The sequence below is a fragment of the Planococcus citri genome, chromosome 1, assembly GCF_950023065.1.
Source record: "Planococcus citri chromosome 1, ihPlaCitr1.1, whole genome shotgun sequence".
Classification (NCBI taxonomy): domain Eukaryota; kingdom Metazoa; phylum Arthropoda; class Insecta; order Hemiptera; family Pseudococcidae; genus Planococcus; species Planococcus citri.
In genome coordinates this window covers 51,079,786-51,095,745 of record NC_088677.1, presented here as the reverse complement: position 1 = coordinate 51,095,745, position 15,960 = coordinate 51,079,786, and the positions used below count along the sequence as shown (strand labels likewise).

Here is a 15,960-nt window from a genome sequence, read left to right as displayed (position 1 = left end):
TGATCAAAACATCACTCACTGATAACAGAGATAACACAATTTGACCACTTTCCGCAACTTTAATCTTCGAAAACTTTTTAACGGTTAAAGGTAGAGCTTTCGGTAAAGAAACATTTTAAAGAGGATAAATTTACGAACATTTTGATGTATTAAAATACCTACGTGTCCACTCGAAATTTTGAGTAATTTTAGTTAGAAGTTCAATACTTACCGCTTGCAGCTTGTTTTCGCAACTTTAAACTTCGAGAATTTTCAAACGGTTGCATCTAGAGCTTTCGCTAATAGCTCATTTTAAAGAGGATGAGATTCCGAACATTTTGGTACTTTAAAACATGCATGTGTTCACTGAAAATTTCGAGAATTTTTAGTTTAAAGATGACGTACGTAGTATGCAAAAATCCGTAAGATAGAAGTCTTCATAAAATCGTTAATTTTACTCGAAATGACAAAAATTTAACATCAATCGATAGGGAATTTCATTGTCTTTAATTTGAGACCACATAGAAGTTCACCCGAACTCGCGAACATTCGAAAAAATTGCGTTTATTACACGAAAAATTGTATGCGTACTTACGGCGTTTCGTTTGTTTTCGTTCTGGGAAGGAAGACAATGGCGGTCCAGCATACCCACCTACAACCATGTAACTCAACTGTGTGACAAGTTGACGAGTTGACGACCTACCAAATACTCCGCTACGAACTGGTCGCGTCGCTCAATCTTGAAAAAGCCAAAAAAGTTGGAAGAATGGAAAATGAGAAAGCATTAAGCCAAAAAAGTTAAAACTCGGAAGAAAAAGTGAAAACAATAATATAGTTTTTTCGCTTGCGCAAAAACTATAAAAATTCATCGAAACCCTTTTTTCCTTATCAAATTTTTATCAATATTTCCAAAAATACGATCGATTGGTAAATACGGTTCCTTACCGTAAATTTACTCCGAAGGCGGAATGAAATATATCAAGATCTCAATTAGCGCTCCTACATATTTTTTCAAAAAATAAAATTACCTGATCCGACCTAGTGGCCACCGACCTCGAAAAAATTTGAGATTGATAACAATTTTTTTTAAAAACATGGAATTGTTATTATTTTTTTTGTCGAATCAAATCAAATCCATGGCCGATTGGTAAAAAACAACTTTCGTATATTTTAAAACGTCGATATTATCGCGTATAAATTGATTTAGGCTATAAAACCTCGTAAATTCGGAGTGATTCGTGAAATTTTAGCGAGTTCGTCTACCACTTTCAACGGTTTTTCAACATCATAAAGCGCATGGTCATGTTTGGTATTTATTGTTCAGGCGAGGCAGGTAAATTGATAATTTTATTGTGGTTTACTGGTTGCAATTTTTTTCAGCTGTGTGTAGTTCTCCGTACGAATTTATTCGAATCTGGGTGATAATCCTTAATCCTGAACATTCCGAAATGATTTAAATTTATAAATTAAATGTTATGTGATCGGCGTGTATTATTTTTATTAGTGAAAATATGTCTGATGCCGATAAGTACACTACCAACAATCATTTATCAGGTGCGTACATTTACTCTAATCCGCCGTAACAGCTTACGTATCTCTAATAGCAGCAACAGTAATTATAGATAATACTTATGTATTTCTAATGTTTCGAGTGATTAGGTTCATACGCTGTAGCGAATCGTTTTAATATTTAGCGATTAGAGATACCATAATCAATATTCAAGATCACATCCTTCCTGCGGTTCAGTTCCAATAATTTTCTACTTCTACGCGCTTCTATCAAAAACGTAATTACTGCACCGAAATTTTGGTTTAAAAAATTCGCATTGAAGATCGTATAAAATTGATTGTATTCGAATTACATACATATAACCAATTTAAATTTATCGAACAAAATCCATCTCGCGCAATATTGATTTTGCCCCACCTATCGCTGAAAGCAATCCAATCGTTTCTGTGTTTCTTTAACTTGCAAAATACCTACGTAATTCATTTTATTTACTTTTTGTTCGCGAAAGAACCTTTTTTTTTTCTTGAGCAAGTATTTGATATTGTAGGTATTCTTTTATTGTATATTTTCGAAAGAAATACGAGTTTTCTCGTAATTGCTCTTCTAGTTACGTAGCTGGTTGGTATTTTCAAGTTTCCACCCCATAAACTACCAGATTTTAATATAAGGTACTTATTCACAGGTAACAGTTCGTTCGGCATTAAAGATAATGCCGATAATTGCGTCGAACGGTTAAAAATATTTTTTAATAATCGTGTAAATTCTAATTGCAGAAACTTCAACATCGATACCTTATGCCTATACATGTTTACGTCCGTCGCTCCCAATAATAATTATGTAATTCAGTCTTTAGGTCAATGATTGGCAAGATTATTCAATTGACGTTTCGAACCGAGATACGTGACTCATTAGGTGGAGGTACACGATCTCGTACGGAAATAAAGTAGTCCACGTTTAAACTAATTACTTATTAGAAAAAAAAAAAAAACTACACGAGTTTCCAGTACAAACATGTGGTACTCCAGTAGCACATGTTTATGTACTTGAACCTTATGTTAGTGAAAGAAAGGGCTGAGATCCGACCAGATACTGTGATGATTTTGAACTGTCTGTTTTCTTCATTCAAAATAAATATTCGACGATTTTAGATAGATACCAGAGATTTTGCGCAAATCGTATCAATTTTCGTATTTGGTTGTACTATTTTTTTTTATATATTCCGTGACTACTGGGTGCATAATTTAATTGTAGTAATGGCTGATTCATGCTGGCTTCAATTAATGTAACTACTACGTAGTATGTGGTTGTTGTTGAATCAACGGGTGTGGTGTACCTTCATTATATTACATAGAGCTCGAACAAAACAAAAAGTCGCGTTTTCGAAATGTTTTAAATTTACTATACTGCTTGTACAATTCTATTCCTTGTTGAAATCGTCCATACCCTCATACAAGAAGGTACACGTAATTGAGTACTGAGTAGTGTTCTCTCTATCTGTGATGATTCGTCTTTATTTTCTTGGTGATGTATGCTTTTGTTATTGTCTCTGTGAGTCACCGCTACCGGGGTGGTTCATAGGTCAGTTATGAATTTTTGGCAGAGCAGCGGTGAGGACTAACAAAAAAACACCGATTGGATAGATCAACGAAGAGAACTTTGATTGTAATACTGATCTACAGGGTGACCACACAAAGATGACCATATTTCTTTTTGTAATGGCATCGGTAGTAATACTGCTACAGTGTCGAACGCGCGCGCTATTGAAAGTACAGGTTAGCCAAATTCGTTCTGATATGTTGTCATTTACCATGGATCACTTTATTGACAAAGCACAAGCATTTTGCTTAGAAGTGTAAGTTTTATGAAAGTCAGCTTGCATCCGGAAAAATCGCGAATGCATCAGTTTATCGCTCCTGGAGGCAAACGAAGCATACCCTACAAAAAATTACACCTGACCAAGATTGTAGAGAATTAAATTTCGAATCGTTAGAATGTCATTAGTTTGTTTTAGGATGCTTAGTTCTTGATTTTTTTTGACAAAAAACTAAAATTTTCTTAAATGAACTTTGAAAAATTTGCATAAAAATCGATCTGGAGGCGAAACAAAGCGTCCTAGCGAAAAACTAACGACATTATGTCGATTGGAAATTTAATTTTCTACAATTTTCCTCGACGTCATTTTTCTGTAGAGTGCTTCGTTCCGCCTCCAGACTGACTTTTATGAAACAAAGTTTGCAAAGTTTTCAAAAGCTTTCAAAAGCTCATTTCAAAAAGTTTTTGATTTTTTGTAAAAAAAAATTAAAAACGAAGCATCCTAGAAAAAACTAATGATGTTCAAACGATTCGAAATTTAATTCTCTGCCATTTTAGTCAGGTGTAACTTTTTTTAGGACGCTTCGTTCGCCTCCAGGAGCGATTCGAGCTTTTGTCCACCCCTATTTATATCGCGAAAATACACTTCTAAGCAAAATGCATAATTCTTTAACAATAAAGCAATCCACGGTGAACGATAGCATGTCAAAACGAATTTGGCTAACCTGTACTTTCAATAGCGCGCGCGTTCGACATTGTAGCAGTGTTACCACCGACGCCATTACAAAAAGAAATATGGTCATCTTTGTGTGGTCACCCTGTAGATTCCGAATACTATAATTTTCGATTGACTGATTGAAGAAGTCCCACAACGTAGAATTTATTACGTAGCGCGAATGATTTTTTTCCCCTTTGCATACGAAACATATGGTTAAGAACGAACTTTATCTGTTCTAATCGTGTATCAGTTTCTAGGTAAACTTTATACCGTTATGATTCGTGAATGAATTTATTCTTTAGAACGAGACTACAGACGAGAAGAAAAAGCTCGCAACGTTGTTGTTCCATAAAAAGCGAAAAAAAATCTAGTTGAAATGGTTAGCAGCGATAAAGTTGTATATAAATGTATGATTAATTCTAAAATCATACGCCATGACAGAAATAAAACGTACAGCACCGGATGTTCTTAGGCTTTATTGTTACGCTTTTAGCTACCGTATAGGTACTTTCCGACGACTAGATATTTTAATATTTTTTCCTTAGCCGGTGTTGTTTCATGAATGAAATTGCGAAATCGTGACTTTCGCGTAAGGTGCACTCGTATCTCGTAGGTATTTTAGTTTCCATTCAAATCCCAAGACGTAAATGTACGTCGCGTCGTACGATTACGATTGCCCAAAAGAAGAAGAAGGCGACAAATGAATTGCGTATTAGTCCTGTGGTGGGCCCGTACAGACGAAAAATACGCCAATTTTTCGAAATAGCCTACGATTAACGCGAGAATTCAAGCGGAAAGAGACAAGTGGCGGTAATTGAAATTAGTATCCTATATCCAAAACACGCCAGTCGGCTTTATCACGAGTAAAAACATTGGTAATGAACTTGATACTACTTGTTATAATATTATGGAAGCATACAGCCGACGACGGACGTTTCATTTGTTATACATAGAAGTACCTCTACCTTCATAATCAGCGCCGAGCTGTGAAGAGTACTTCATATCAATGAGAACGTGAACGTAATTATCTCAGAAAGGATCAACCTGCTTATATCACGAAGAAAAAAATTCCGCCGTGTGCCAAATTGTCTGATCTTTCCGAAATTTCGTTTATCTATTCGTTATCCTATCCTGACCCTCGTGCATCCAAATTTTTTTCATTTTAATACACGAATGGCAAATAAATGCCATTTGCCCGGTTTTCATTATGGTTTACGCATCACGTGTCAGATTTCTCGGTATGCTTTTTTTTTTATTGATATTATACACGCGATTTTACCGAGTAATTTTTTTACTCTCCGCGTTTTAATGGTATTAAGCTTTTGAAGTCGGTCGGAAATTCGCTATTGGAAATTACTCGCTGTACCTTGAAAAAGAGGCTGGTTTGTTTTCCATGACCTTTGAAGAGTTTACGGAACACTAATGACCTTAAATGGTGCACCTGACATTTGGTGGTCTGATTACGTTATTTTCTCGCCGAAATTTTCGTCAGAGTTCTAGTCGTTTTGATAAGTTGCGAAATGTTTTACGTTTCGTAATGTTAGAAAAACTATGGCGTGTGTTTCGATTGAAAATTTATTCGAGGATTGGTCGATGGGTCGATTTTATTCGCCAGAAAATACATAATTATACCGCAAAACGAAAGATTCTTCGAATCAATCCAATCGATAATACGATAACGTAGTTATTAGTAATGTTTCTGCAAAGGCTATGAAGAGAGAGCGAAGATGTCTTTCCACAGATAGCGAACTTGTTGAAGGGAGTTATTCACCGTTTCTGAAAAAAGAGGAAGAATAAGTTTAAAAAGTCTGTCTAAAACGATAAAACCTCTACTATTTAAAATTTTGGAATTAAATACATGTTTACGTGAAGTTTTTTGCTTTTCAGTCAAATTGTATCTTTTAAAATTAAGATTTTCATTTTATAACGCTCCACCTGTTTTCCTTTCCCATTAACTAATTAATTAGAGAGAAAAATATGTAGTATGTAACTCGATCATTTTCAACACTATATTTTCATAATTTCTGTGCTCAGTTTCGTCTTTTTCCTTCATCGAACGTTTGTTTTTCATTTTTTGAAAAATTTGATAGCTTTGCCCACATTATTTTGAACTTACTAAATTGAACAGAGTTTTATGTAGAAAGAATTAATTGAGTACCTAAATCGATTTTAGTGGACGATCGTGTCGTTAACTTCATTTTAAAAGAAAGAAAGCAAATTAATAAGTCTCGGAAAAGAAAAAATAACGTAAAAAAGATTTTTCTATTAAATCGTTTGTCGGATAAGTTCGAAGTACATACTAAAGTTATCGAAGTTGAAAACAAAAGAAAACCTGATGAGAGAAAGTTTCTTTTCAGTGAATTTCAATTTGTATTGAATGTAAAAGGACAACTCAGACTTTTGTATCCTTGGCGTTGGTTCACTTTGAAAAGGCTGTTGAATGGTTTAGTTTGACTAGTCTCTACGAAATAATTCGCATTTTTTTTCCGTCGATACGTAGCGTCTTTTTTCCCGTGAAATTTTCCATCTGCTTTATGATCGAGAATATTATATTGTTGAGTGCTGACTGACCTCACTGTCTACGAGTAGGTATAGTTGTGAATTTTAATGTGCGATGCGTGTGCTTTCAAAATAAGTCACTTTGAAAATATCGATAATGAGGAAACTGTCGAAGTTCAATAATTTAGACTTGTCCTATTTTTGAACGTTTTTTGTTGTGCAAAAAACATTCGTAGGTCAGAGGTCAATGAATGAATATCTTTACAAACGTTGCCTCCTCCCTACAATCTTCATAGCAGTGAATCATTTTTGGAATTATCTTCTCTGTACGTTTTCCATCGTTTCATTCAAGGTGTAGAAATAGAAAATACTACGTACATATGTGACCTGGAATTACTTTGATGAAAAATAGTCAGCTGAAAAAACATTTTTTCATCTCACAGGTATATGGATACTGAACTAGGATACAACGTGGCATTAAAAGAACACTGTAAGTCCAGGTAGTACGAAAATAGAAGTTTGAAACTATGTGAAATTTTCCTTTCTGTGTAAGTATGATTTGGCAAAGAAAGTTAGAGCTACGCTGACTACTGAACTGAGGACAGATTTCCCTCTGCCTGCACTGTAGTGTAAGATCGATTCTGAGTCTTGAAAATTCGTTCATATGTATATGACCCTTTCAATTTCAAAAATATAGGCTTTCTTCAAAGTGCTTTTTTATGTAAATAAGTATCTTACGAAGTTGTATTAAAACCCGTTCTTAGGAAGTTTTTTTTTTCAATTTTTGATTTGGACTGGTAATAATAAAAAACTCGAACTTGCCCCCTTTTTTGAAAAATTGTTGGAAAAACTGGAAGATCAATAATACTAAACCACGGTTATTAACCTTAAAATTTGATGAGTTGAGCTAGCCATCACAAAGCTCAGAGTTTTTCTTGAAGAAGGGCTACTTAAAACAATCCTAACAGAGATAAATGGACCAACGTAACTTGGAAAACCCGGGAAGGGGGGGGGGTCACTATTTAAAAAACCTGGTGCAGAAATGTGGAATTTTTTATGCGAATAGGATTTTTTTTCATTTTTTAAATTGTTCTCAACTTTTGGTGATTCCGACGTCGTTTTTTTTTCAAATAGAGAATAATATTGAATTATTTTGTTACCTGAGGTAACAATATCATTTATTTTTTTTTCAAATGTATTTTTTTGTCGACCAGCTGCAAAAAAGCTCGGCTTGACTTGGCCAGTTCACACTTTACAGTTACAATCAAAAAACCTACTGGAAACTACTCTTTGAGAAATGCTGAATGGGAGATAGGGAAGAAAATCTTGAAAAAACACTTCGAAATATCGAAAGCATTTTTTGTGAGTGGGAAACTTTGTGTTCAAAATTTTGTTGAAATTCTGCAAAGGTTGTAGGTACAACATTGGCGAAATTTTTGCATTTTTATTTGAAGATTGGGTATTATATTGTTTAGACAGTACACTTGACTGGGTTTTTTTAGGTGCAAATCTCGTCCTTTCGAATCCCTTTTTTTTTCAAGTGTACGTACTAAAACTGGGTTTAAAGATAACTTGATTCTAAAAATGAAATGAAAACTCGTCAGCTTATCTTGCGCTTCTGTCATTCGTTCCTTGCAACCTTCATTGCATATTAAATTCCGTGTATTTTTGCCCAGACCCCGATCACGTCGCATCTTTGTTAGGTAGTAGGTACTAACAAACGCAAACGTATTGTACAATTTTTTGAGTTTTTATTTTTTTGTTTTTGGTTTTTCCAAACGCCCTCACTCGGCCCTTAGAAAAAAGCAGCCGGACCTAGGGGGATCATACCATCTTTTCCCCATTCTGGTGGGGCTTGAACGCGAAAATCCCGAAAATCATACATATTCGTCTCATAGTTCGAGCGTTGGTGTGGCGATTATGGCTAAACAATGCGAAAAAAATCCCAGTTTTCTTTGTCCCGCTCTGTCCAGTGTATTTGTACTCTGTATTGTATAGAAGTTTACGAACCGAACAATAAATTAATGAAAATTGCATATAATTGTACAGCAGCACCCAGCTCTGCCATCACGAATGAATATTCCAGAGGCGCGCTTATACATATTATTTTAAATATTTAAAACAAACCATCTATGTACTTATAAGTATACAGTGTTATTCAACTTTCAGCTACACCAAGAAATACCTACAGTATGACGTATATTGGTCGGCTGCAATTTAATTCCATTATTATTGCGAATCGTATACTAGTTAGGTTAATTTTGTGGTGAAATGTGCATTACGAGTATGTGGGAAGCACCTTGTTTGCCAAATTTACTTGTTCGTTGGACTTGGGCGGTATCATAATGCGAGCTGAACACTTTACATGGTAATTTTCACTTGGAAATTTGCAGAGGATTTATTAATTCTTGATCCGGTTCAAAAGTAAACGTAGCAGGCGTTTTATCCTACTATTCGACGAGGTGTTGATACGATAGCATTTTGTTAGGTATTTGTACAATTAAATTGTATGTATGCGATGCGCTAGGTCTCGTGGACGTGGATGCGTCTAAATTGACGCGGTACACGCTCGCTATGTCTGTCTCTTCTCTGTGCTGTACTGTACTCGTACTTTATAAAATAGTGGACCGGAATTATCCTCTATTCATTGGTTTTTTAAAATGGCATTGTTTCCTGTCCGCTAGAAATAAAGCACAAACGATGTCGTCTGGCTTTAATAAGTATATAGGCACTGTACGTATTGTAATAGGTGTTCATCGTTGTATCTGCCACGTTGTGTTCATCGTTTGTTTTTGTTTCATGTTTGGGAATTTGAATTTTGTAATTAGTGTGATTTTGCTTTTTCTTTCTGCGCTTCGTGTTCGTTCAAGGCGTTATAAATTTGAAGTAATTTGAAATATAAAACGTGTTGTCGAGTTGTAAACGTATGTAGATGTACTATACCTATATGTAAATAACGGGTAAATAATAGCGCGTATAAGGCGAATGTGTTCGTGTGACGCGTGTGCATTTGTACAAGGAGTAGTACATACATATTATAATGTACTTACATGGTATTTAAACGATTGAAATAATACACGCGTTTCAAAAGAAAAAGAAAAAGAATGGCGAGCACCGGTATTTAATTATATTGCTTAGACGAGCATCTAAAAGTAGCTCGTCTGCAGTTCCAGCCACGCCGATTATTCATCGTATTTTGAGTGCTCTACAGAGAAAGTGAAAAATTATCAAATAAATACGCAGCTATTAAGATTAAAACGATTTTGTGGCGCTTGGCAAAGAAAACTTGTAAGTTTGCGAAAAGGTGGTTGACATTTTTGGCTTAAATACTTGTAATTGAATAATTCTCACACCTACGCGAAGGCCACACACGTACGCACGCACGCAATACACCTACACCTACATAGTACATACGCGCATTTCGTATAGTATAGAAATGATTTACCGTAAATAATGCATAGTAGACCGGAGATGGCGATGCATGTTTTTGTGCACCAGCACCAGCACCAGCATGAGAGAATTCGACGCTTTGAAAGTGATTTTCTTAACGCGACGTCGTCGCCATAGATTAAAAATATATCGACTCAGAAGTCGCTTTAATTGTCTATTTTTATCGTATACATACTATAGGTACACTACAGTACATATGTATTGAGAAACGACCAAAGACCGAATGTAGATGCACATACGACTTCCCTTACGACGCTACGTTTTATTTTTGGTCTCACGACACGTTCCTTGTTTCCTGTACGTGTGTGCAATCCTTTACGTATAGACCCTGTAGGCCTGTACTGTGCAGCAGTTTGTATAAATGATCTTATACATGATGTTTATAGGTAGATTGTGCGTCGAGAGAGGTACCTATATGTACTTGACGCGTAGAGTGAGTGTCGATCGAGGTCAAGAAACTGTCTAGGGTCTTTGAAAGAAACCAAAGGTGCAATAGATGAGGAATATTCAAATTTAGAAACCGAATTACTAAAATTAATAGGCTGTTCCGTCAAATGCCAGTGAATGACAGCGCTTTGAATTTGGATTTAACCCTCTGCAGCGGGAAATTATTGCATTTTTTCAAATAATTATGATTTTTGAGTGTCTACAAGATCGAAAAAGGTGGTCGACATTTTCAAACAAGGTCCAGCAGTTGTTACAAAGTTTAAAAATTTACAGAATACCATAACGTGACCAAAAGTGCGTCACTCACAAGGCAAAATTTTAAGAATTGGATGCAATTTTTCGATTGTGTCATGTTTGAGAATTCTTGATGTTTAAATTTTGGCCAACTACGTATTTTCTGCAAAAAAAAATCGAAACTTCATAAAATACTCGTTTGAGTTCAGATGCTGAAATTCGATTAACCTTTTTTTGACTTCTCGAGTACATTGATGATGGTTTCTAGGAATTTTAAAGCTTCCAGCGGTTTTTTGAATTTTTTAGTTTTAAAACATTTTATTAGAAAAAAAATATGTAGGTACGGTCTTATGCTTGATCACGAATAAAAAATTCGCTGGAGGCTCCAGAATAGCTCGAAACGACGACGAATAAATTTTGAAGATCGAAAATTTGGAACAAATTAAATTCCAGCTTTTGGTTGAAGCGTTCATGTTTGTGAACAATCAATTTCTCATTCGTTCTTATTTGTTGATCTTTTTTCAAAAATTCACGGAGGAATTCTGGATTTGAACCGGTCGGTATGGTTTTCGAAAACTTGTTCCGGAATCCAGTGCCACCGACAACTTTTCATTTTTTGATCAGAAAATACACAAAAAAACTGAATACACCATCGTGATCCCAAAGCTTCAGACAACAAATTCAGCTCTCGCCGCTGGAGCATTTGGTGACTAATACTATTTGGGACACATCTTTAAGATTGCAGAAACCATTAATCTGAGATTATTCGATGCTTAATTTCATTTTGCTCTTTTTCTTGACAATTTTTCTGGAATTAGGTAAGAAATCTAAATTGTCTTGATCAGATCACTATACCAATAACTTGAGGACTTGGACGTTGAAAATGAAGTTTAAACCAAATTTAAGCTTACTAACTCGGGGTGTATAACAGACTGGAAAAGTCATGCATTCGCCAAAAAAAATTCAAAAAACCTCAAAAATATGATGAAACGGCATTTCTTGTAGGTATTTTTGTATTCGGCTTTTTTTGTTTCCAACTCCTCCCTCCCAAAAAATTATTTGAACCGCATTCAATGATTATTTGGAAAAATCTGGCGTAAAAAGCGAGAAAATTCAATCTCCCCCCCCCCCCCCGACATATCGCATCTTCTTTTATAAATTGAATAATGTACCTATAGACAATTTTATTGAAAATCTGTTCACATTTTTTTTTTGAAATTCAAAAACAAAAAATTACAGTTTTTATGAAAGGAGGGGGGGGGGGGGGGTTGTCAAATACGTTTTATTTGGAGAAAAGGTCATGCATCTCGGACCTGGGTTTTGAAAATTTGTCAAGACACCCAGTAATTCAGTTTCATCAAATTTCATTTTTTTAATGAGGAATATTGGGCAATTGTGATTTTCAAAAATTCGCCAAAAAAAATAGGATTCGGTGGCGTATTTTTGAATGCTTTTCCGAATTTCCTTCGTATAGTAGGTCAAATTTTTATATTTTTTTGTGTACAATAAAATCAAGTAAACCGCTGAAGTTTCAAAATCCGCCAAAAATTGATTAAATGAGATTCTACGCTTAGAATTTGTCTGCGAATATTTCATTCAAAAAAATTTCCTCCTGTTAAGATACCTCCGATGTTGAAGCTGAGAATCGAAATACGAGAAACCTTATCCTTCGTGGAAAACAACAAGAACTGAATAATTTATTTTACTGATGATCCTTTTGCATATTGAGAGAAGTTCCAATATACACGTATTTGTACTCGTACTTTTAATCCCTACAGGAATAATTGTCCATTATCGTGATTAGGCAATCAAATTCAGAGCTCATTTCGAAAATGATATTTTAGGTATATTCAGCGCTGGAAGTTTCCTATTACACGACTTTTAATCCAAAATATATTTTCTGTTTCAGGTATGTTGTTGTTTAAGTTATGTATCGCAATCATTACTCCGTGACTGTTATCGTGCACATTGCGCCTATTTATTCTATAATTGGTAAGTTATACTTTCACAAAAGTTGTACACTAATGATGGTGAAATTTTATTGCCTTTTTATCACATCGTTTCGTATTTAATACATTTTCTAAATAATGGAGAATGTCTAAAATGATGATTTATTACGAGTTAATTTTTTAATTAAATCATCGTATTTGGGTACGATGGACATGCGACCTTGATATTTCGATTCTTTTACTTGTAGCACTTCTATTCATCTCGATGACTGGAAAAAATTGGTAGGTGGGTGGGTAGGTAGGTGATTATTGAGGTGTCAATTTTTGCCTTAACACGAAACTGTACTTTTTAAGGGAAAGTTCTTTGGTTTGGTTAATTGACAGCTACATAAATAAGGAAATGCTTTTCATTTGGCGAGTAGATATCGGAGTACGGAGTATTTTAAAAGCCTGTAATATACAACTAAGGTTGATTGCGAAGAGTTGATAAAACCTCTTGTACTTGAAAAAACTTGAGTCTGACATTGGCAAAAACAGCCATACTCGTAGGTAAGTTACAAATGTGAGGATGCTTTGACTGCTTCAAATTAAATAGGTGCTAAAATATGTACGTACTATGATTGGTTAAAAGTTTCGAAAAGTGAATGGTGTGAGGGGAGGTGAACAGGGTTTTGGTAAAAATGCTACCAATATGAATCGAGTTATGAAAAGTGTCTTGAGAATTCCGTCGTGTTGCCTCGTGATTCATTATTGAAGGCGCCGATAGGCAACTTATTTAACGCTGGAGAATCGAATTGTTTTCAATTTGGTGCGAGTGGAGGAAGAGTGGAGGGGTGTTTCGCTAACTCACGTTGCTTGGTAAAGGTATGCATGTACTAATGGAATATTTATCCTATGATGCATTTCATTGCCTTGAGGAAAGACCGCGGTGTGGTGTTTTATCTGAAGAGGTTTCGGAAATGTTGAGATTCCTGGCGAAGGTGTTTTTATCTTATCTTTTTAATTAGACTGCAAATAGTCGTAAAAGTGGAATTGATAACCGATGAAAGAATGTTTCAATTCCAATGTCTCATGTCGCGTTGGTACAGTAGAACAAATGTAAATAATTACGTATGCGTGTTATTACGGAGAAATAATCTGTTTGGTATTATTTTTCATATATTTTCCATTTCGGTGTATTGTGTGTCTGTGTGTATTTGTAGTACGTAAACGTATCGAAAAGCACGCTGAGGAAGTATGGGATTTTTATGGGTCACGGTAACACAATACAGCGACTAAATTGACTATTACGTAAGGTCTTATATCGTGACTAAGCCTTTATTTTAAATTTAATACTGTAGAGATGAGCAGAAATATAGCTACTGTGAGAGCTCAGAGCTGTCAGCTCCGTGTGAGAACTCGATACGCTTATTTATAAAAGAAGAAAAATGAACATATGATATGTTGACAGATGAATGACGATTTATGTAAATTTTCATTCAGCTTTTTTAATTATCGCGTATACTGCATTGTAAGTTATAAGTTAGTAAGTGTATTGAGAGAATTCTACTTGATTGGAGGTGTATTACAAATGGATACTAATGACAAAAACAAATCTTACTGTACGTAGTACTCGTAAGGTATGCGATACTGCGATGCATAGCCTATAAACGAAAAAGTCGAAACTTTTAGAGGTTTTTTTGCGTGTTTATCCCCTCTTTATTTTTTCACCGTGGTGGTTGCATAATACCGGAAAAAAATTCGACCGATATCTAAAATTAAATCAGATACTGGACCTTAACTCTGTGTATGTGAGAGACCTTCTATTGTGGCCAAATTATCTTTGATCAGCTACGAGTAGTACTCGTGTCCTCGAGTACATTACGGATGAAAATTCGGTCGATTGTTGTTTCAGTTATGGCTCAGAGACGTATCATTATTATTACAGTCGGACGACTTATTTCGAATTGTTTGCTCGACCGACGTAGTATTTTCAGGCCGATTTTTACCTATGTGTACGTCGAATTACTCGCATTCGGTTGTGGATGAATTGAGGAAATGATGAGGGTCTTTGGTTTGATGATTTTTGTGTGGTGACCTTGTCCGTGAAGTTGGGAGTAGACAAAGGGAGATTCCACTATGTGATTTCTGATTTCTTTGTCTGAAGAAATGGTAGAAATTTCTCATTGTTAATTTTAGTGTGCGTTGTGCAGCGACTGAAGTAACGAATTTCGTTTTTTGGAAACGGATCGAATTTTTTCAATTTTGCCTTCGAATCTTTATTTCATTTGCAACAGATTTGTATCAGTAGTTTTGTAAAATTATCTTTCGTTTAATCAACACGTATAGTATGTTCTGAAGTGTCATATCGTATGGTAAATTACGTAAAAAGCGTAAAATTTCACGTGTTATTATTACTTCGGCGTCTAATACGTTTCATGATGGAATTTTCCTCGACCATAACCACGTCTGCAGTCTGCTACTCTGTCATAGACTGGTCTCTTTCGACGTTCTGTCTACAGAACAACTAATGCCCTCTGGATTATTAACCGTGTATTAAAGTGATGTTTCGTGTTAGCTACAGATGTCGCTTGCTGCTTCGTTTATGGCAGAAATTTATACCTTATGATAACTTCAATATGTAGTTAAAAAGTACCTGTTTCGTAGCACAAGTACCAATTAAATTAGTGCGAGTTCATTTCGCAGTTTAATTAAAAAAGAGCTAGAGAAAGAGGGAGATATTAGGTGGAAAAGTTGATGAGAAAAATTACGACGAAAATGGTTGCTGATTTGAAGTAAAATTCACTATTACAGTAGGTATCGAAATTAAAAAATTATTTCCGGCGTAACGAAGAATGTAATTAAGTATGTATTTGTTTTGATTCATACTGGGTTGGATGAATTTTAATGTAGATACACCTAATGAATTTTTACAGCTATTCCAATCTCAAAAGTAAACCTAATAAATTTTGAAATTAATTCTTATATATTTCTTTTCAAGGTGTCTCGAAACAATTTTAAGCAATTTTAACAGGGTTGTTAACCTCTGCTATTGTCAACTTATTTAATTAATGAAAAATTGAATTTATGAATTTTACTCAACTGTTACACGAAACTTTATCCACGTAAGATCGATTCTTTATTTAAAATTTGTTTTAAAATTTCATTTTAATTTTTCTCCTTCCTTTAACTATTTGATTGACGTGCAAGAAAAAATAAATTAAATCTTTTGTCCTAAACAGACCTAATATACCATCTCTCACACGCATTTAAAACAACCCTTAGGTTGACTAAAGACAATCCCAAGGGAAGACCTAGCTATCTAGTAGCTTCGCGAATGTCTGGCGAATTACCGCCTCGCCATTCGCTTTTCGGTGAAATAA

The 15,960-nt window shown here is 35.0% G+C and overlaps 1 protein-coding gene across 6 annotated transcripts in view; it reads left to right on the top strand.

Annotated features, from left to right (window-relative positions):
• The first annotated feature begins 1,102 nt into the window (after nt 1-1,102).
• LOC135832547 (MAP7 domain-containing protein 2-like) overlaps nt 1,103-15,960 on the top strand; it is a 101,442-nt gene continuing 86,584 nt past the window's right edge. For 2 of the 6 annotated variants that reach the window (XM_065345874.1, XM_065345869.1), the window contains exon 1: nt 1,103-1,312. In XM_065345874.1, coding sequence (XP_065201946.1) covers nt 1,276-1,312 — 37 coding nt within the window. In that variant the 5' untranslated portion in view covers nt 1,103-1,275. Of the gene's footprint in view, nt 1,313-1,351; nt 1,534-12,558; nt 12,642-15,960 lie in introns of those variants that run through there. The other 4 variants (XM_065345872.1, XM_065345867.1, XM_065345866.1 and 1 more) reach the window with 3 other exon arrangements.